General features: G+C 38.7%; 1 protein-coding gene across 1 annotated transcript in view; it reads left to right on the top strand.

The window, feature by feature from the left end:
* The window catches only part of MACROD2 (mono-ADP ribosylhydrolase 2), a 1318211-nt gene that overhangs the window by 934867 nt on the left and 360200 nt on the right, over nucleotides 1–23144 (top strand). Inside the window, exon 8 of the mRNA XM_073339564.2 lies at nucleotides 9310–9383. Within this exon, the coding sequence (XP_073195665.1) occupies nucleotides 9310–9383 (74 nt within the window). The remainder of the gene's footprint in view (nucleotides 1–9309; nucleotides 9384–23144) is intronic.

The following is a 23144-nucleotide window of genomic DNA, read 5'->3' as shown; positions in this document are numbered from 1 at the left end:
TTGTGCCAGTAGGGAGATGGCTGAGAACCACTTCTCTAGACTATAGTCATTTAGAGTTTGTGTGAATGGATTGGATTTACAGTACTATAGACTATATATATTTATCTCTAAATATATGTCTTTGCAGTGTAGGCAGGTACACTTTGGGAAAGTGGGATCATTTTTTGTACACTTTTGTTCAATAAAGAACAGCAAGGCATATGCATTTAAATCAGTGGATAGAAATGGCTGTTTAATCTTTTGGAATCTTAACTATACATGAAGCCAGTGTCCTATTGCTGTTCAATTCAGTGTATGATGGAGATTTCACAGTTGATTAGTGGTTTGCACCTTTATTCAGATTACTTTTTGTTATATTATGTCATAAGCTTGGAAGACAATTTGGCTTGTTCAGAAGTTAGAAATATATAGATGAATCATCATAATAATAATGAATAATTGTGTATATGTCTGAATATTTATGTATGGACACACAAACATTGCATCTGCCCTCACATGCATGTATCTATATACGCACACATGATATTGATTGATATTAATATCTACACCTACAAATATATATGTACGTATTTAAGACTCTCTCTCATATGGAGTAGTTAACTAAATATTTGCATTATGTGTGTGTGTGTTCTAACTGCACATATACAGCCCTGCATTGTCAGGGCAATGAGAGCTGCAAAAATCCCCTTTCAGTGTTTTGGTGACATTCCCTTTGTTATTTCACTATTGTGCTCTGCCTGATGTTCTAACACTTCCCATGTGCATTTCAGAAATACTCTGAGCAAGAAAAAATCCATTACATAACACATTAAGCATCACAACTATGAAGCAATTTGATTATCAGTGTAGCTCCAAAGAGAAGCCTGTCTGTTATATTTTTTAAAGGAATTTTAGAGCACTGAAGAACCTCTGACGTGGCCACTACACAAAGCTCTCTACAAACATTAAAGAGAAATTAAGCCAAAATCCCATACTGCTCATACTGTAGAAAAATGATATTCTTGCAGAGAAAGATGTGATTCTCCAGAAAACCTGAACTGTAATACGTCTCCTGCATGAACGTATGTCCTACGACTCATAGAAAAACTGCATCTCTCAGCAGTTGCCAGTGTAAATATGTCCTTTCAGTAAAATTCCACAATTTGTAACAGCAACAGTATGAGTACATCAAACAGCATAAGCACAGACTTCATTTTGCATCTTTTCCACAATGGAAATTTATGGCATGTTTGTGGTAGTCTCTCTATTAGAGCTGAGGGAATAAATGATTTTTTGGGTTCGTTGGCGGAACTGAAAAAAACCAGTTTCAGGTTAAATGAATTTTTTCCCCCAGATTTTTTGTTTAGTTTAGGTTTTAGGCGTGGTTATTCCCTTGTTTGTTTTTCTTTAAATGAATCGAGCTCAATTCCTACGCAAACCATTATTCTGAAACAAAGGTGAAATGTTTTCTTTTGAAAGTGTCTAAACAAAACAACATTTTCAATTTCTTTTTTCTGAAACTCCTTGCCAAATTCAACTTGAATTCACAAATAGTCTGGTCTCTCTAAAACTACATTTTCCAGCTAATGAATGACTCATCTGAAAAAAATTGCCTCGCTCTACTCTCTATCGCTACTTGCTCATATGTCTCCCATAACGATAGTATCTGGTACCTATGTTCACCTTGTGCTGTTAATGTGATTAGAATGTCATTTAATTTCCTTAGAATATCAATATACCACGTAGAATGAATTTGGACAAAATGTAATGTGTGTTTAATAGGTACAATTGCTGACATGTTCTTTTATCTTGTACCTTTTTTAGGTGTAGACTGGCCTGAGACACTGATCTCTAGTTGACCCCTTAGCTTGAAATCGTAGACACTGCTCTGCCTAGCAACACTTACAGACAAAATAGCGGAAATTCAGGATGATGAATGTAGATTGCCATGCTGATTTGACAAGAGATTACTCTCAGTCTAACAATCAGTCCACATTGGTTTATTTCTCTGACAGGCTTTGCTTGAGCCACCCTGTTGTAAGGAAAGTCAGTGTGTCTCAGCCCACAAATTATCTTGCTTTTGCTAGTCAGATAAGGAGAGTGACACCTGCTTGTCTGTTTGATGCTGATGCCTTCTGATACCTGTTCTTTGGTGCGGCTGAACCTGTGGTGATCCATTTGTCCAGAGCGTGGCTCGTTAGGAGGGGAGGGTACTTAATTTTTTTCAATCCACTGCACACTCTGGGAGCATTTTGGGTTAGGCTTGGTTCAATCTGCTTCCTCACTGGATTTCCTAGGTTCATATTTATTGTAATTATTAGCCTCTACCAACTGCCCGCTTACCATCTGTGAGTTGTGTTGAATGTATTTGCAATCACTCTTTCAAAAGTTTATTTAGTTTTCAGCTGCTGCTGGTGAGGTCATGAATTTTCTGAGGAGGAGAGATTTAAAAGGCACATTCCCCTGCTTAACAGGAATAGTGAGCCATGATCATTTCTTGAGAAATTTTCACATATGCATTATGTGAGATTTCTTATATTTCTTTTGGCTGTGGTGGCATTTGACACAATTGCTAATTAATTGTCACCTTGGTACATGCCACAACCTACACTAATATGTCTGCAACCTTGTGACCTAGATGTCAGGGAAGTAACTGTTTTACAAATGTTGCATTCAGTGATATTAGTGAGAGAAACTTGTTTTTGAGTGGGGAGCAGTTGTGAGGTACGTTGTGGCTGTGTGAGGTAAAGAAAATAGTTCATTTGGCAGAAAGCCCATGTGTCCTATCCCTCTCCTCTACTCTGATTGATCCAAACTTTCTTTTCAAGGTGAGAATATAAATCAATACCAAGAAAAATGGCCGAGCAAGCAGCATGCATGTCAACGAGTCATCTCATGCCTCTGGCAAAAAGGCCCAAGCTAGTTGGTAAAACACTAGCATCTTTGCTTTCAAAAAGGTCAGATTTACCGTTGTAATGAGTTACCCCAGCATTAGGTGATTATGATCTTGCAATTTTCACAGCTGAAGGACAACTGCAGGTATTGCAAGCTATGCCTGAGGTAGGGTTATCATATATGGCTCTCTTGTCTCTTTACACAATCATATCTGATGGATAGACTTGTACTATTATGATTCCAATGCCCTCAATAGCTAAGCTTAATCCACATGACCATAGTGAAGCTCAGTTGTTCACTGTTCGGTTGTGTATTCAGAACACATTTTCATCCCACATGCATCAGTGTGTGGTTTCAGAACATTTTTGGGGTGAATGTTGAACACCTCTTTAAGATGAACCTGGAAAATTGTCTTTATTGCTACACCAACACCACCAGCAGCTGCTGCTTTTTCTCATTGCTACATACTAAACACTTCACGACTGGCAAAATTAACCAGCCAAAAATAATGCCTGCAGAAATAGTTTGTGTGTAATTGCAAAGTACATCAGAATGATTTATTGAGTTACTGGTATTAGATTTTACTTTCAACATTATTGAATAGAGTTGAAAAGTTTGTAAAACAAATATAAGATATTCTGTTTATCTTTTCATATTGATAAAACAGCAGGAATCAGGTGTGATTTGCGAATATAGTAGAAATCTACTAACTAGCACATCTTGCTGCACACAGAAACATGCCATCCTAGTTACTTTTTTGATTATCAGAGACTCATAAGAATACTTTGTCCAGACTTGTATTCACTTCTCTTTCATAACTGTTTGAAAGCAAAGCATTAAAATATGTAAATTACTGTATTAAGGACAAAGAGATCCCTTTTTTAGAAGCCACAAGAGAGTAAGAAGCTGTCTGAAATGAATCGGTAGCTATACAGCGGATGGATTATGTTTGCAAGCTCCATTTCAGACTTATTTCCTACTATGGGTAGGTTTATAGACAACACTAGGAGTTCTCCATTAAACTGACTAAGTTTGCCACTTATCCATTGTTTAAAGTCATTGATGTGAATCTCTTCCCAGACATTTGTTTCAGTTAAAATTGTATGCTAGTTGAAATTGCCTGTTTCTATCATCTTGAAGTGCATCATATTAAATGTGGACTATTTAGTATTTGTGTGTGCTGTTAATAGGCTGGTTTGGTTGCATATTAACTGACAGTAACATTTTTCACCCTTAGTACTTAACTTTACTCTGGGTCAATCCTAAGTAATAAAACCCTTAGTGTCTCTGTACAATCTCAAAGTCACTAAAATAGAACTCCATTAATATTCTCCCACAAAATCCTCATTATACTGTTACTCACTGGACATTTTCCACATACTGCACAGGCAAATTAGGCATGCAATACCATTTAACAATAGCATGGATGTTCCTTTGGTAAATTCCCACAGCACAAGAAGCTGAATATTTACCCCAGAGTGTCTGACCACAGGGAATTTCATCAGGTTCTCCATAAATTAATGAAGGAGGGGAGTTTTGTGCTCTCTCTTTGTCCTCAGAGTAAATCATGCTAATCATTTTCCAGGAAATAACAGAAGATAGAGTGGAGACCCCAACATATATCCTCAACGACCATCCCTTTCACCTCACCACTACTCAACATCCTCCTTCCCTAAAAAGATCTGCTTCTCTTTTATATAATCTCTTTCAAATGATTCAGAGTAATTCTTTTATCATCTCTCCTCAGGAGAATTAGGACAATGGTAGTTGGAACAGCTTGCATAGCACAGAATTTGTTTCAGAAACCATTTAGCTGGTCACTGTTGTAATTCCCAGAAAGAAAGAAGATAAAATGTCCTGAAACAGATACCAGAGCATGTATGTTTGAAGATCTTTGAAGCTTTCACAGGCTGTCACCAAGGGTAATAGATATATGCAAAGATGTATAAAGGATGCAGTTCATTCATAAGGAGAGCTGGTTGGGAATTTTTTGATAACACTTTTTTCCATTCGAAGAAGACGATTTATCAAAACTGAAACTTTTCACTGAAATGTTTTAATTTCAATGAAACTTCAGTTGGGAAGGCTTCTCAGATGCAGGATGGAATTGAGAACGAGTGCCCAGAAAAGCCAATAGCCCATCTGGGCTGTTGGAAGACCTAGGTTCAGGTCCCTGTTCCCAAGCGAAAGGCAGGGAAGATCCTTGAAGCTGGGTCCCCCACATCCCAGGCCAATCTACTGATCTATGGGTGTAGTCTGCTGTGACATCGGAGTAGTTTGACCTCTATATTTGGGGAGACAGCTCCAGTCAGGCCAACAGGGCTGTGCGTGGGGGAGGGGACACACCTACCCAAGGCTTGCAAACTATGCCTGTGGCTGTGGGTTTTCTCCTCCTCCTCCTTTTTAATGAAAATTATTGAAAAGTCTCATTTTTGTTCCACATAGGAATGAAAACAAATGGTGGAACCTCAAATTTTTTTTACACAGCTGAATTCTTCTTTTCCACCCAGCCCTAGTCATAACTGGTTTTTTTAAAAGTAGGGAGCCTGTAAGGGCAAAACTGATGAAAGATCCTTTTGATTCTCTTCTTATTTAAATTAGCAATTGAAAGTGTATTTTTATGACATGCACCTTTTTTGATAACACACTTTTGGAAATCAAGAGAATGAACATATCAGCGTATATACCAATATTCGCTAAAGACAGACAGCTAGCCAGTCTCAAATAGTATGAAAAGAAACCAGTGGCTGTGAAGACTGAGCAAGTATGTATAGCAGCTTCTGAGTCTTTTATTAATGTTAATATTCTGGGATAATAGAAGAAGAAACTTACAGGGAAGTGTGAATAGGCTTAGGCCTGCTCTACATTTAAAAGTTTGACATAGCTACAGCTCCACACCCCTGAGTGCTGCTACGTGGACATAATCTAATCCCCAGTGTAGATGCAAGTGGGTTGATAGAAGAATGCTTCCATCAAAACTGGCTGCCATCACTTGCGGAGGTGGAGTTCCTACAGTGATGGAAAACCCCCTTCTCTCGCTGTAGTCAGCATCCGCACCACAGGAGCTATGTCACTGTAGCATCCATGGCATAGTTATGGCTGAAGTCCTTTCCCGGTCTGGCACAAAACAAATGCACAGGGTGAGTGCCCACGCTCACCCCACTTTCTGGAATTCTTTTATAAGCAGTGTGAAATAACAACAGGAGAACAAAGCTCAGCCTAGCCTAGAGTTTTTTCTGTCTCAGACCCTAGTTCCTTCTACCATCTTAAATCCAATGTAGGATTAATGAGCCACACCTATCTCAGTGAGTCAGCAGAAATTCATCAGCGTATTTATACAGCGTGCCAGCACTTTTAACCTAGTGGGTGCAACGTAAGCCCCTGCCAACTGTGATAGGAATATTGCTATATGGAAAGGAAAAGATTTTAAAATGGCTACTGCTAACAGAATGTGAGTGGTAATTCGCAGTCCCAGCAGAATGGTGAAGGTCGGATCAAAATTTCCATTTCACCTAAGATGGCTCTCAATGTTTTTACATTGCTGCACAGTATTATTTCCAAGATGCCGCCATTTTAGCCACTGGAGAATCTGGGGAAAACAGTTCCATATTAGCGGCTGTGTGTGGAAATAAACTTTTTTTCTTGTAAATTAAATTTAAACTTCACAAGAGAAATACTACCCCTCCCCCAAATAATTCAAATAATGTGCTGTGTGGATACGGAGTTTGCTTGTACCTTATGGCTAATGCTCCCTTGGCTTTTTGTGCCTTTGTCCTTTTCAGTATTCTGGAGGAACACTCACCGCAGTAATATGGGCCAATGTCGATCTTATTACTTTATCTGTTTTATCTTTTGTGAAATTGAGCTGTTAGTCAGAATTGTTTAAGCTGCTGCTCCAGCAATTGGTTAACCATGACGCTCCTCAAACTCATTTCTTTCAAGTAATTTGATTCCCACGTGCTCACTGAGATTGCTTTTTTGCAGAAAGGAAACGGTATGTCTGTGGGAGGGAGGGTGGGAGTGAGCAGACAAGGACTGTTGTGGCTGAGAAATGCAGATTTAAGATAAAAACAAAACAAAAGCATGTTTTAAAAGATCACATTGCATTTCATCTCCCTTCACCTAAGTCTATAAAGCAAAATGTTTTCATGTTCACTGAATTCAAGCACATGTAGGGCCTTTTGTGCTGAGAGAGTACAAAATAGCAAGTGAAATTCCATCCTTCTCTCGTTGTTCATCAGTTATGCCTAAAGCCAACGTGATTATCTTTTTCAGTAATATCACCAGGAAAAAATGTGTAAAATAATTAGGTTTATTTTATTTTTTTGGTAACAGTGGTCCTAAAAGTCTCCTATAGATTTTAAGATAGTTCTTGAAATCATGAATAGAGGTTAGGGTTTTTATTTTGTTCCCCAAGCTGTTTCTTTCACATTCTGGCTATTTAGTAGTGGTAACTGAGCACCAATTTTGTAGATCAACTTCTATTTAAGATTAGTTAGTATGGAAGCATTTTTCTGCATTTTTCTAAATAATGTACAATTTACTCAGAGATTTATAATTCCATAAAATTGAGAATATTTTATCGCAGCTTTGGGCAAGAACCCTGCAGTGGGGAGGAAAATCAAGTCTTAAAGGTAAATCTTGCTAGAAGGAAACTTGTTCTGTAAATAAATATTCCATGTATAAGCAATGGTAAAATTTACATGTCTGAAATATGCTTGGCATTACTACCCAACCATTGTGTGCCCAAGCAGACATGTCAAATACAAGGCAGGGAAATGCTAGCCTGGTTTGTTAGGAAGGGTTTTATTAATTTGCATGTAATAGATGTCTGTTACCCAACTGAAATGAAATTCATACAAAGAGTCGGATTCTTCCCTGGGGTGCATTTGCACACATTTGTTTGACGTCAATGTTACCAGTGTTCAAATAGAGTAGAATTTGACCCTCTGATACTGTTAAGAAGAGCCTGTTTTGAGTTCTGTTAATTGAAAATAGAACTGATCATTGGTTTGTGGTATGAGGAAATTGTGTTGATAACTTAGAGTCATAGACTCATAGAAATGTAGGGCTCAAAGGGACCTCGAGAAGTCAAGTCCAGCCGACTGCACTGAGGGAGGCCCAAGTAAACTTAATAACGTCCTTGTTAAATGTTTCAAGGACATGCAACCCTAGGGGATCATACCGGCAAATTGCAGAGGACCCCATTGATCGACTCCCATTGATTTCAATAAGGGTAGAAGGTCTTTGGCACCTCTCTGGTTTTGGGCCCTAAAAGGAAAGGTTTATGCTTTAATAGGAAACATACAATGTTTGCATATATTGAATGTTAATATTAATCAAGTGCTATTAATGTCTGTTTGTGTTTTAACCTATTAAACTAATAGACAGTAGACGTGTGATTTGTCAGTTCAAAACTGTGCACTTGATGAGAGTAAAATCCTTCTTTTGGGGAAATGATGTTATGGAGACACGACTCAAAGTGAATGGACACTTGGTTTGAAGCATGTAAATAATTTTTCCTGTTTGGCTAACATTAAGGCACAGAAACTAAAATAATTCCGAAGGAGTGAGTTTCCTTAAATGTCATGGTCACTGCTCTGGCAATTTAATGAGATCCTAACGTGAGTCTAAATGTACCCTTAGTACCGATGAGAATTAGGCCCATTAAGCTGCAAGGCAATGGACAATCAAGGCCATTGAGGGTTTTCTTTTTTCACTTTCAGGAAGTGGGGAATTGGTTCCACCTATGGGGTGTGTGAATAAAGTGTAAAATACTATACATGTACACTGATGTATACCAAACTGTGATAAAGGTGTTTCTGTCTAGCACTTCTGACATCTCAGTCACATTCAACCCATAATTTCATTTGTTTTCCTCCTTATGAGGCTCTCAGAGTTGGACTCATGGTTTTACAGGCAACTAGATTTTTTAAAAAGTAGATTTTTAAAAACTCTTAAGATATTTCTAAAATAGTTTTTCTATATGTTATGAAGCATAAACATAATACATGTTTGTGTGATATAAAGGTTTTATTTCCAGTTCTGTGGTATGACCTGTACTCTACCGCTCTTGAATAACAGAGTTTTGCCACATAGAGTTGATCAAAATATGGGTAAAAAAACTTGCCATGTTTTTTTTTTAATTTAACACTTCAAAATTCCAAAAAAATTGACTATGTATATGCCTGGAATAAAAAAGGGATGGTATTTTCATTAAAAAACTGCAAATCATCCTTCTTTAAACTCAAAATGTTGATAAAGAACTTTATCGAAAAATTTAAATTTGGAAAACTTTTACCAACTATAATCCCCAGCTCCTGCTGATAAAAGTCATTGTCGCACCTGACATTATCAGATCTTTTATATTTTTCGTATGTTTTTATACACACACAACTTACCTCTTTCTTCTTTTTATTTCCACTCTTTGTTCAGGTTTTCCAAATGAGCCTGCTGCTGTTATTGCCCTTACCACTATTAAGGAATGGTTGAACAAGAATCACAATGAGGTATGTAATGAAAGAAAACTTTCCTGATCAGATTTCAGGATTACTTAGTTTGACCCAAAATTGTGAAAGAGCATATCAATAAGTATGCAATTGATCCTTTGAAATTAGGACTATGTAAAATACAACAAAGCAGGTGCGTAACATCAGTGGTAGTTTGGACTGTATATACCAGGAGTATTATCATATTTAATAAGCTATATGGAGGCTAAAGGGAAATATATTCTATTTGAAACAATACCGTGCATTTCCTGTGCATTGTACTGTGCATTGTGATGCTCTTATGCAAAGTAAAGCATCCTCTGCGTAAAGTTGTCCCTGAGAGACAAAGTTTTCATATAATAATGAAGAGAATCCTGTAAAGGGAATGTATATAATGGGCTTCAATGGAACTGCTACCAGGGACAGTAGTTTTTTAGGAGCTGGTTTATACCAAAGAGCTTTATGATGAAAATAATCTCTGAGTTTATTAATTTTTAGGTTCCTTTCACTTTATTATACTATTACTTTTCATTGGAAACTGTCTACTTACTTAAAATTTCACACTTATGTCAAACATTAACAGACCTGAACTACTTCCACAACTACACTGTCATGATGGTTATTTTTTTTTATGAAACAAAATGCTTTCCATACCTCCTGTTCTGTTTCTCTTTTCTTCCTTTTTTGTCTTCTTAACTCTGATGGAATATGTTAAGTGGCACTGCACTGGAGAAATGAGCAGAAAAAAAGTGACTGAATGAATAAAATAATCATGATGTCTTAAATTTAAGACGTGCCTGTTTCCATATTTTGACAGCCAGCAGATTTCCAAGTGTCTAGTGTTGTTTAATACTTTTCTCACAAAATGTTTAATTTTGCATAGCTCAGGTTAGAATGGTTTCCTAAATAATCATCTATATGATATTTCAGCTGGAAATGTATATTTGGGGTTCTGTTTACCAAGATCGTTCAGGGATATTAAGTGATAAATTGAGCAAGTTATTTTCAGCAACTTTAGAGTTGAATGCAAAAATTGTATGCTGAGGTTTTTTTTAAAATGGATGACCAAAGTTATGCTCTGAAGTCCATATTAAAGTCCCTAAAAAACTGGCCTGACTCTCCAAAGTTCCACGGGTCTTCAAGACTCCAGCAGTGAAGTCAATAGGAGTTCTCGATGCTCAGCCCTTTTGAAAATCTGGCCATTTTTTTAGGTGTCTAAACTTTGCCTTAGGAGTCTAACTTTATACTTGTATTTTTGAAAGTCTGGGCTACTTGTATCTGGTTTATTAAATCCTAAAACAGATGTAATGGTAGAAACTGAAAATATTCCAGTCAGCCCTATGCATTTTCAGTGTTTTGCCTGATCCTATTTCAGTTTTGTGCTTTTTTACCGCAAATCTAAAAAACCAAACAAACAACCTTTCATTTTCCAGAACTAAATCTGTGTGTCTCACAACTCGTGTGTACTATCTGCTTCAATTCCCTTCCTAATCATTTTTATTTTAATGGTGCTTCAGGGAGCCTGACTTCTTTTGGCAAAGTAGACTGCAAATTAGAGTAAAACAGATGGGCAAGGGTTCTTTAGACAAAAGCCATTTTCTCATCTTGCTCTATGGCTTGGGCTATTGTTTTTAAGACACAAAGAATATCTATTTCCCTGGATGTTATCTGTACCCTCCCTTATGTCTGTCCCTTGCCTGACCTATATTTGAACCTTTCCTGTGTCCTGTTGGCTTCTTCTCTGTCTCCTACTTCCTACTCCTCTCTGACTCAGTGTGCTGCCCCAGCCCTTTTCTAGCTCCCTCAATTAACTTGATATAATGTCCTCCCCAGGCTCTTAGAAACCCCTGCCTTTGCCTTGAATGGAGGCCTTGTTATGAGTTCAGAAGTCATGGATCACATTGGGAGTGCTTATCTTTCTGTGTGTTTTACTTGAGTTGTAAACACTTAAGGGAAAGGAATGTGACTCAATCTGTTTGTCAAGTGGCATGTAGTTTGCAGACTGCATATATTGGTGTAAATAATCATTAACATTGGGAATAGGCACTTGCTATCTCCTTTTCTTGCCTTCTCTAAACCAGTTCCTTCTAATTCTGAGCCTTCCAGCCTGCAGATCCCCCACCCCTTTACTTGCAGGACTGTAGCTTCCCATATTTTTGTGTACCACCTAGTGAAATGGAACCCACATCCTGACTGGGGCCATTGGGTGCCGCCAGAGTACAAATGTTTTAAAAAAAATCATGTGTTTACATCATCACTGCTTCTAAGGATGGACTGGAGGTCCAGTTGTGTCACTGTGTCTGTCTTGGGTCCCCTGTACAGCACCTCCCTATTACATTGTTGTGTTCCTTGGTGCTTAGGAGCACATCAAATCTAAGTCTTCAGTGTGACACATTTTAAAGCCTCAAAGATCCTCAAAGAATCAATCCTGAAGCACTTGCATGAGAGGAAAGTGATCAGGAACAGCCAGCATGGATTCACCAAGGGAAGGTCATGCCTGACTAATCTAATCGCCTTTTATGATGAGATTACTGGTTCTGTGGATGAAGGGAAAGCAGTGGATGTATTGTTTCTTGACTTTAGCAAAGCTTTTGACACGGTCTCCCATAGTATTCTTGTCAGCAAGTTAAGGAAGTATGGGCTGGATGAATGCACTATAAGGTGGGTAGAAAGCTGGCTAAATTGTCGGGCTCAACGGGTAGTGATCAATGGCTCCATGTCTAGTTGGCAGCCGGTATCAAGTGGAGTGCCCCAAGGGTCGGTCCTGGGGCCGGTTTTATTCAATATCTTCATAAATGATCTGGAGGATGGTGTGGATTGCACTCTCAGCAAATTTGCGGATGATACTAAACTGGGAGGAGTGGTAGATACGCTGGAGGGGAGGGATAGGATACAGAAGGACCTAGACCAATTGGAAGATTGGGCCAAAAGGAATCTGATGAGGTTCAATAAGGATAAGTGCAGGGTCCTGCACTTAGGACGGAAGAACCCAATGCACAGCTACAGACTAGGGACCGAATGGCTAGGCAGCAGTTCTGCAGAAAAGGACCTAGGGGTGACAGTGGACGAGAAGCTGGATATGAGTCAGCAGTGTGCCCTTGTTGCCAAGAAGGCCAATGGCATTTTGGGATGTATAAGTAGGGGCATAGCGAGCAGATCGAGGGACGTGATCGTTCCCCTCTATTCGACATTGGTGAGGCCTCATCTGGAGTACTGTGTCCAGTTTTGGGCCCCACACTTCAAGAAGGATGTGGATAAATTGGAGAGAGTCCAGCGAAGGGCAACAAAAATGATTAGGGGACTGGAACACATGAGTTATGAGGAGAGGCTGAGGGAGCTGGGATTGTTTAGCCTGCAGAAGAGAAGAATGAGGGGGGATTTGATAGCTGCTTTCAACTACCTGAAAGGGGGTTCCAAAGAGGATGGCTCTAGACTGTTCTCAATGGTAGCAGATGACAGAACGAGGAGTAATGGTCTCAAGTTGCAGTGGGGGAGGTTTAGATTGGATATTAGGAAAAACTTTTTCACTAAGAGGGTGGTGAAACACTGGAATGCGTTACCTAGGGAGGTGGTAGAATTTCCTTCCTTAGAGGTTTTTAAGGTCAGGCTTGACAAAGCCCTGGCTGGGATGATTTAACTGGGAATTGGTCCTGCTTTGAGCAGGGGGTTGGACTAGATGACCTTCTGGGGTCCCTTCCAACCCTGATATTCTATGATTCTATGATTCTATGAAAGCATGATGAATGCTAGATTATTGTGTAACAGTGAATGCAACGCTTCAGAAGTAATCACTTGGGCCGTTTGTTAATTTCTGGAGGAAAGGAGAGGTGCTTCATTCGGCTGAAGATCTGATTTGTGTGTGAAACCATACCAGTAGCAGAAACCCCACTGCGGGCCATCAGTGAGTAATCACTGAACAGGTCTAACTAGTGTTTTAGAAAATAATTTTTTTTTCATATAAGTTGTATGGTTTTCCATAATCATTCTTTGCATAAAAGTGAGAAGAAAACCTTTGACATTTGGGAACCAGTTTGTAGAGTCATAAATTCCAAGGCCAGAAGGGACCACTGTGATCATCTAGTCTGTCTTTTTGGATAGCATAGGCCATAGAATTTCCCCCAAATAATTCCCTGCATAATAGCTGTTAGAAGAACATCCAATATTGATTTAAAAATTGCCATTGATGGAGAATCCGCCATGCCCCTTGGTAAGATGTTTCAATGGTTAATTACTCTTAATGTTAAAAAATTATGCCTTGTTTCCTGTCTCAATTTGTCTCGCTTCAGTATCCACCCAGGGAAATATTATGCCTTTCTGTGCTAGATTGAAGAGCCCATTTTTAAATATTTGTTCCCCATGTCAGTTCTTTCAGACTATAATTGTTTACTTTCACTTTGTTGAGCTAAATAGATTGAGCTCTTTGAGCCTATCACTATAAGGTATGCTTCCTAACCCTTTAATCAATCCCATGGTTTTTCTTTGAACCCTCTCCAATTTTTCAAAATTTTCAACCAGAAACAGTATTCCAATAGTGGTCAAACCAGTGCCAAATGCAGAGGTAAAATAATCTCATTACTATTACTTGAAATTGCCCTGTTTCTACTTCCAAGGCTCTCATTTGCCCTTTTGGACACTGGAGCTCATGTTAAGCTAACTATCCACCAGCAACCCCAAATATTTTTCAGAGTCACTGCTTTCCAGGATACAGCCCCCATCCTGTAATTATGGCCTATATTCTTTTTTCATAGACGTTACATTTGCATTTAGCTATATCAAAATATATACTGTTTGTTTGTGCAAAGTTTGGCAAGTGATCCAGGTTCCTCTGTGTCAGTGTCCTGTCCTTTACATTATTTACCACTCCCTCAATTTTTGTGTCATCTGCAAACTTTATTAATGATAATTTTATATTTTCTTCCAGGTCATTGATAAAAATGTTAAATAGCATAGGGCCAAGAACTGAGCCCTCTGGGAGCGCACTGGAAATACAAACACTCAATCATGACTTCCCGTTTAAGATTAAATTTTGACACCTATCAGTTCATCTGCTTTTAATCCATTTAACGTGTGCCATATTAATTTTACATCATTCTAATTTTTTAATCAAAATGTTGTGCGTACCAAGTAAAATGCTTTATAGTCGTCGAACTACATTACATCAACAATATTACTTTTGTCAACCAAACTTCTTGTTTCAACAAAAAAGGCATCAAGTTAGTTTGATAGGATCTATTTTCTATAAACCCAAGTCGCTTGGCATTAATTATATTACCCTCCTTTAATTCTGTATTGATCAAGTCCTCTTCCTCAAGTCAGCTGCTCCATTATCTTGCCAGGATCAATGTCAGACTGTCAGGCCTATAATTACATGGGTCATCCCATTTACCCTTTTAAATATTGGCACTTTGTTCCAGTCTTCTGGAACTTCACCAGTGTTCCAAGATTTATTGAAAATCAATATCTATGGTCCAGCGAGCTCCTCTGATAGCTATTTTAAAACTCTTGGATGCTAATTATGTGGACTGGCTGATTTTAAAAAGGTGTGTCTTTAGTACCTGCTGTTCAATATCCTCCAGAGAAACTAGTGGAATGGAAAGACTGTCTCATCATCATCATATGAAGAGAGTACATTATCTGGTTTCCTTTCCCACACACCAAGAGTTCTCTTGTACTCCAGACATAGTCAGCCAGTGGAAATTGGCAAAGCTCAGTTGACTTCAGTTTACACCAGCTGAGGATGTGGCCTACTGTATTTAGTCAACCCTTACCCTCTTCTTTGGGTATGGTTTTGTTGGTAATTTAAACAATAACAAACTTCAGTCTAAGCTTTCTCCCTAAGCTTGGCTGTTCTTAGGGCTTCCTTGCAGAGAGTTCTCCACTGTAGAGACCAGATCTCTTTAACTAGTGCCACTCCTAACTCCACACCAGAAGCACACCTGCCACAATGAGTCTGCATAAATTAGTCAGTATCTCCTTCCAGCAGGGTGGATAAAGAGAGAAGAACCTTGACACCCTGTTACAGCTGGCCTGACACCTTTCAGATTGTTTGGCTGTTTCTTTGCTCTCACTAATCAATGCCAGCTCTCTTGTTTCACTATCGTTGGGGAGCAGGAGGAGGGGACCACAGTCTATTTTGCACTTAATCAAGTGTACATGTGTCTATTCCTGACTTGTCATCTTCTGAAAGTCAAATTCCTTTTCTCTTCTCTCCAAGATGTCCAGCAGTGGTTACCCCAATTGAACAATATTCAGTTCCAGTTACCTTAAATAAAATCTCGGGTACTTTGGGGCCTGGAGTACAAAATGCAGAGTACATCGCAAAATAAAAGTTATAGGAGGATATAAAAACAGAGTGATAGTCTACTCACTATGACAGAAGCAAGGCGCTAAACTTAGTAATACAGCACAGTACAGAAAACTGTTGTATCCCTGAAAAACTGTCATGTTCCTGAAAGGGGAGGCAACCATCCCCACTGACCTCTCTCTACCATCATGTAGTCTTTTCCCCCTTTTGATGCAATAATGAAGATTTTAACTGTGTCAGTTTGATTCAGAATTTAGTAAATGTATTCCTGTTCAACCTGGAGTCATTGAAAATATTTCCTTGCTGGCGCATCTCCTTGTATTTCACAGTAGATCCTTATCAGTTTTTCTGTGGCAGTGTTTACTGGAAAACTGATTTGCATTTAATAAAAGGTTTTCTCACCCAAGTCCATTGTTGTGCCCAACCCTCAGGTGTTTGCATAAAAACTTATTAGCATGTTTAACTTCAGTGTCTCTTGGATGAATGTCTCATCATCATGCAAATTGAGCTAGCCACTTTCTGAGGTTAATTGTTACAAAAAAAAAAACCTTACAGAGACAGCCTGATTGACTGAACACTAAATATAAAATTCAGAATAGCAGAAGTAATTTACACCTGGCAGGCAGGGCACCCACCATCACTGTATTGCAGTCTAAAACTTAACTACATTTTGCTCACCAGGGAAAACAATACAATAAGCAACAATTTATATTTAGTTGTACTTTACACACAGCTCTACTCTAGTCTTGAAATGTAGCTCTAAGTCAAATTAATTTCTAGCCATGTTTTACACCTATATCTGCTGACTTGCAGCCAGAGGGCAAATCTAGTTTAGCAGTTAGTAAATAGTACTATATTGTAAGCATAGAAATCCCTTATAGCAAACTCAGAAGAATAGTAGTAATCAGCAGTACTGGGCTAATTTTCTGCAGACCACGTAGGCTCTCGCTTTAGCAAACTACGTTTTCATATTTCATAAACCTCTAAAGGTTTAACAGAATTCTTCAGAGCACAGAATAGAATTGGGTTCCATCCTGTAGGAAATTATTCTCTAGAAATTCATTTAAGAAATGCACATTAAGCCCCTTAAACAGTTCAGAATGCATCTTTCTGTGCTAATTTGACAAGGTCAGAGACATTGCCCCTTATATATCACAAAGGAACTGTGGGACTTTTAGCTCCTGATGCCAGTAGTTTGTTTCTTTTTTGTCTTGGCAGAGATCTTTGAACATATGCAATGTTAAAAAATGTTTGTCACTTTTATTTCAGAATCACATTATGTATCACAAAAGGAGAAACAAAACAAAACTCCCAATGTGGGTGATGCCTTATGTCACTGACATGAAAAGCCTCAGGACCTTTTCACTGCTCAAAAAAGGACTTACATTCAATAGTAGAGGTTTTTTCTTTTACTTGCCCAAAACGTTACAACTTCTAGTATGCACCCAATTAGGAAAATAAAAATCTGCAATGTGTATCTGCCACCCATTCCATCAGAAGAACAACTGATGTGGATGAATAATGCATTCATAGAAAATAAGTCAATATGTTCCTGATTCTTTGCTGGATTACTGCTTCAATAGATTTTTGTAGCCTTCAGTGGGTAAGATTTGGCTCCATATGTTTTAGCTAGCAGGTGAACAATTTTTTAGTGGGGGTGGAACATGGGGTTTGGGATTTGCAGCATAACAGGATGGATGAAATCCTGGACTCGTTCAACTCAATGAAAGTTTTGTCTTTGACTATGGTGGGGCCAGGATTTCATCCAGGCCAAAGTTATCAAGATAAAGCATGATAATTTTTTTTTTTTTTACTGTTAGCAGCTAGACTTTGTATTCCATGTTGTTGGAAAAATGTGACTCCTCCTATGAAATTGTGGTATAGTAAAATATGGACTGTCCATGTAATGGAAAAGCTTTCACACCACGTGCCTACAGAAGAGAAGTGCCAAAAAGAGGAGAGGTATTTAGAAATTAGGTCACTTTTTTTAGTGTGCTTAGAAGAGGAGGTCTTCCCAGCCAGCAAGCCAGAATCTTTAGCCAGATTCTTTGTATATCAACTTTATCCTGACTCAGTAACGTTTGATGTAGAATGCTAACGTTCAAATCAGTGGCCAACTTTGAAAAGCCTCTGTTTGTGCATACACCTACACACATGTCGTGCTCTATCAGTCACAGTGACGTCCTTCACCACTAACACAGCTGAAATAAAGCTGCCTTTCCTGCATGACAGCCATATTCTTGGTCCTTGGCTGGACCCTGCCTTACCCGCAGGGAGAACTGATGGCACTTAAGTTTGCCTGCTTGTTGAAGTGGTGGTGGCTGCAGATATACATGAGTTATGAGTTTCAGCAGGCATCAGGTGGCAGCCAGCATGCAACAGCTGTCTTGGCGCTGACAGCTCTAGGTTCAAGACCTCGGACATCACAATGTCCTGCTTTGATCCCCAAAACTTCCTGTCCTGGTTGAACTCCCAGATCCATTTCAATATACTGCTCCAGTGCATTCTTCCCTCCACATTTTTTTATTCCCACTCCTCTTCTCCCACTTGCCCTGTGGCCTTTTTGGATTTTTCTGTTGTCCTCCAGCTCTGTTTGTGCCCTCAAAGTCCATAATTTCCCTGCTGCCCTGGGTTCTCAGCTCTGTTTTTTCCTCCTTCTGTCTCCATATGCAGGAACTGGCCCATTGTTGCAGCAGCAATCAGACTCTGCAGGTCAGACCAGCTCCTAGCAGAGCTTGCCCTAAAAATTCAGTGTTTATCCAACTGCCTGTGGAAGAGGCAAGTGGCTTCCTAGGAGGTATGAGGCAGAGGAGGGAAGAACAGCTCTCCTCTCTTCATGCCGCTCACTATTTAAAGGGGCAGCTCTCTGGTCAACAAATCAGTTGGAGGTGCCCCTGCCTCCAGAGACAATGAAGGCAGCTAAGCAACCCAGTTCAAACTATTCTTGTGCTATGGTTGGCTGATCCTTCTGTTCTCTTTAGTGATTTCAGCAATATAGCCTTGGCTCCTCACTCTCCAAAGACAGCTGGTTGAAGCGGTAGCTTGGGACGACGGATCTCATATTTATCTTTACAGAGTGCAGATGGACATGAGAATTTTGCTTGGGACTTACACATACAGTGAGGCGTTTTCCCTTTCAGCTTATCAGATTTATTTTCCTAGCCATAGTAGTCACATTTATATAGTCCACTCCCTTTAAATACCCAAAGGACTGGAATAGCTACCTAGTAGCATTTCATTTATGAAAGAAAAGCTTTTAAGCATTAAACTAATTCAAGCAACTCCCCCCTAATATGGTAATATTTTTGTTTGCTTGGTTGGTGCGTATTTCTGTAGTTTTAAAGCTGTCAGCTGAACTCTTTTGTTTGTAGATATGTAAATATATATATATTTCTGCCTAAGCTGAGATCTTTTGTGCCCAGTTTTGAGCCTGAAGTTATATACAATTACTATGAAATAAACCTCTGAATATATGGATTTATAATGAAAACACTGACAACTCCAAAAGTATAGCAAATGAATTCAGATGGCTATTTTGTATGTCAAGATCATCAATTAACAATTTTTTTTTAAAAGAGACACGCTATTCTCCTGGGTAGGTTAAAAAATGATCTTTCTATTTCTGCATTCTAATTATGTGTTAATCATATGCTCATCTGATTGAAATGAAAATCAGCCATCATACCACTGTCATCTAGCTAACGTTGAGGGGGGAAAAAAAGGGGTTTTCAACTTGTATAAAATTAAAACAATTTACTCACTCTGTGTAGTTCCTCTCAGCCTGGTCTCAAAGATTCAGTGCAGTCCCCAAACCAAAAATACTATCATCCTGACAGACAAGTCATATTCTGAAATAAGTAAAGCCATCCTGGGAATAAAACTTCCGTATGTTATCTTCAGGCTGTTGTTCAGGTGAGAGGCTGATAAAGCAGAGCTGACAAAGCCTGCATTCATTAAGAATGCTAGTTTATTAAACTAAGAAAGCTTTTGTTACTTCTTCTATATATACTTTGATAGAGCCATTAAAAGAAAAAGGATGGAAGACATCCTCTTAGGAGGATAGATTAGAGCTCAGACTTGCTGAGCTTGTCCCACATTACCTAATCTCATTCCTGGCATAGAATGTACTTAAGTGAAAATCAGTGCTTAATTTGTACCAGGGCGAAGCCTCAGCACCTCTAGGTTTGGCTGTTCATAGCCCCGGCACCTATGGGCTTGCCATGTCAGTTATGAAAGTAAAAAAATAGCTTGCGCCCCAGCCCCTCTTTCATTACAAGTAAAGTACTGGTGAAAATGCTGTATATTAATAATTCTGACCCAAGTAAAACATTGTAGGAGGAGAAAAAATGGTTTTCTGTATTTTTAAAGAAAATTCCGAGGTAAAATTTGTTGGTGCCATGGGAAAACCTATTCTCTTAGGTCTTGCGTATGTAGAAAACCAGTCAATTCCTCTTTGTAAAGTGCTGTGTACAGTCAACGTACTTGTCACATTCTGGGGTGCAGCCTAGACCAGTGAGGGGTTGTGTAACAGCCTGCCCTGTAACTCTTAGTGCTTCAAAAGACTCTGTGGCTGTGGTTCTCTTGTCTGGATGCTCCCCGCCAGCATACAAGCTTGAACTGCGTGTCTGGGTGTTAAGCACCTCTGATTCAACTATTCTGAATCCAGCAATTTGCTTCTTACCTCCCAGCCACACTCTGCTTACACCTGGCAAGATGACTGCAACACATTCCCAGGCCCGAATTTCCCAAAAAAACAAGTGTTCCAAAATCTCTAGCCCTCTCTTGGACCGTTGAGAGATATTAAGATTTGTTTACTCCTTTAAAGAGAGAAAAGCACATCACAGCTTATTATCCTAACTGGATAAACACACCCTTTCTGCAAACAAAGGCCTGAGTTGGTTTATAGTAAAAATAAAACAAATAGGACAGAGGTTGACTGATGCCAAATAAAAGTAGAGATACAAGCAAATAAAAGTAAAAGCAAACATCTAAAAGTCTAAAACTTAATCCAGCAAAGTACATGCTTTGTTCAAGATGGTTTCCCTCATCAGTCATTCTTCTTTCCAGCCATAGTCGATTCTCATTCAGTCAGTCCCTTTCACAGAAACACAAGGGACTGACTTCCCTTGTCTTCCTAGGTGAAAATATGGTTTCCTAAACAGATATCTCACTTATATTCAGTTACTGGAGACTTCAAACTCTCCTTGGCTGAAGGCCCCATCTTTTTCAGCTTGCAAGAGCTCTGGCCCCTTGTGTCCTGTCTGGTGATGAATGCCAAAGATGGCTTCTGTCCTCGCTTCTCTTCCAAAGTGCAATGATCTTGTTTCAAGAAGTAGGATGGCCTCCTGCTGTTCTTCCCTTCCTGTGGTCTTCCTATCCCCTGTTGATTTCTATATAAAGGGCGCTTCCATTATGTTTGCTCGCATCATGCTTAATTTCTTTGAAGACCAGTAGTTAAGTGAGTTCCCTCCTGTCTGGGTAAAACCTGTTTCTCTCTTTGTTTGGTCAGACTGTTACATATACATACTGATATTATACTTAAGTCCTAGTGTTAATACATACAATTCACAATGATATTAATCACCAGTGTATCAGAAGCTTTCATATAAAAACCTCACTTGATACTTTTATAATATAGTAATATTGTATACAATGAGTTGATTCCTTTGCTTATCATAGAAGTTCAGATCCTCTGTTTTTATAGCCCAGATAAAGTTTCTCTTTACTGCTAGAGTGTAGACCCCAAGCTGTCTTCTCCCCTGCTTGTTAGCTTGATAGCTTTTTTTTAACCTAATAATTAAATAGACCTTCACTGCTTCTTCTGCCTGATGACTGGGCTAGTCAAAGAACACCTATACATTCCTTTGTCTGGGGAAGACCTGTTTTCCAACTCCCTGATAATGCCTTGTATAACACGTTTTAGTCATAATTCCAGCATATATCAATGAATCTTAATATACACCACATATGTACATCATGAAAAAATATTAACAATCAGTGAGTTATTAGTTTTCCAATGATACATTATATTCCCCTTTTGGATACAGGTTATGACAATAGTGATTGGGGGGGGATGCTAGTCAGGCCAGCTGAAACGCGTTACCTGAAATCAGTGAGCCTCTTGCACTAGGATGCTGTTAGGGCATTACATAACATTCATTACATAAATAATTACTTCTGTAACTCTGCTATTGCTAATCAGTGCCACAAACATAAGGCAGTTGTCTTGCTTGGGCTCTTATGTTTACGCTAGCTATCTACCTAATAATAGAAATTTACCAAGGTATATTTTATTCTTACAATTGAAAGGCATTATAACAGGAAATTGTAGTCTTAAATAATTACATCATATAACCAACCTTATAAAATTATTGTTTGAGGGCTTTTGGAGGTTTTTTTATGGTTTGTTCTATTGAGTTTTATAGTCTGAGGTGCCCAGATATTGTGATAGTGTGTGCCAAAACATTTTCAAGTAAAAAGACTTTAAGCTGTTGTACTTTGTGATTATGTAAGCAGCAGTGTATAACAGGTTGTCTGACAATTTGGACTGGAACGGTTGCAATAACATAGTTACTTACAAGATTGATTTCTGGTATTTCTTCTAGTTGGGCCAAAAATGTGAAGAGAAAGTCCTTTTTTATTCCAGTATTTATGTTTCTAGTCTTTGTCCAAAGCTGGAATTTTAAAGGTTCATGAAATACAAGCTGACTTCTCAGAAAGGTTCATCTGAGTTCTATCAAGGTTCAGATTGTAGGTTTTCTGTTATCTGAGCTGCTTTGCCCTGTTTCTACTTACAATAAAATGCGCAACAAAATAGAATTAACTGAAAAATAATTTGGACACAGGGAGATATGATTGTTTTAGTGAGATGCATGCCTAAAATACTGCATTCTCTCCTGCGCACCTCATTATGAGAAAGTTAACAAATTGATAGCAGTTCAGAGAACAAAATGGTTAGAGGCTGAAGGATTAAACTTTAAGGCTCTACCATATTGCTATTGAAGTGGCAAAACTCTCATTGACTTCAGTGATTCAGAATTAACGTTTAAATGAATTAAATATTTTTGGGGTAGATGACAGCTAAGTAGGAGGACAAGATGAATGTCTAAAAGTGTATGATTGCTCACACTATGTATTTACATCAATTAATCTACAAAGGTGGCAGAAATGGGATAAAATTAAGAAAGGAAAAAAGAGTGTGATATCTGGAAAATCTTCCAGAGTAGGAACTGGTGGAAGGCTCATTACTTTGAACTTTTAAGGATAAAGCACTAGAAAATGTTCTATGGTGGCAGGGAGCTGGACTAGACGATGCAGCGGGTATTTTCCTTATTTAATTTCTCTGATTCTCTAGATAGTAGAGGAATTGTGATCTGATGGATAAAGAAGCTGTTTCGAAGCAGCAAAACTGTTTTCTCCTATGTGGATGTCCGATTCAACTCCCTACAGTTTGCAAAAGACAGCATGTCCTTTGTGTC

This window comes from Lepidochelys kempii, chromosome 3 (assembly GCF_965140285.1).
Source record: "Lepidochelys kempii isolate rLepKem1 chromosome 3, rLepKem1.hap1, whole genome shotgun sequence".
Lineage (NCBI taxonomy): Eukaryota > Metazoa > Chordata > Testudines > Cheloniidae > Lepidochelys > Lepidochelys kempii.
The sequence above is the reverse complement of the archived record's forward strand: the minus strand, read 5'-3'. Positions and strand labels throughout refer to the sequence as shown.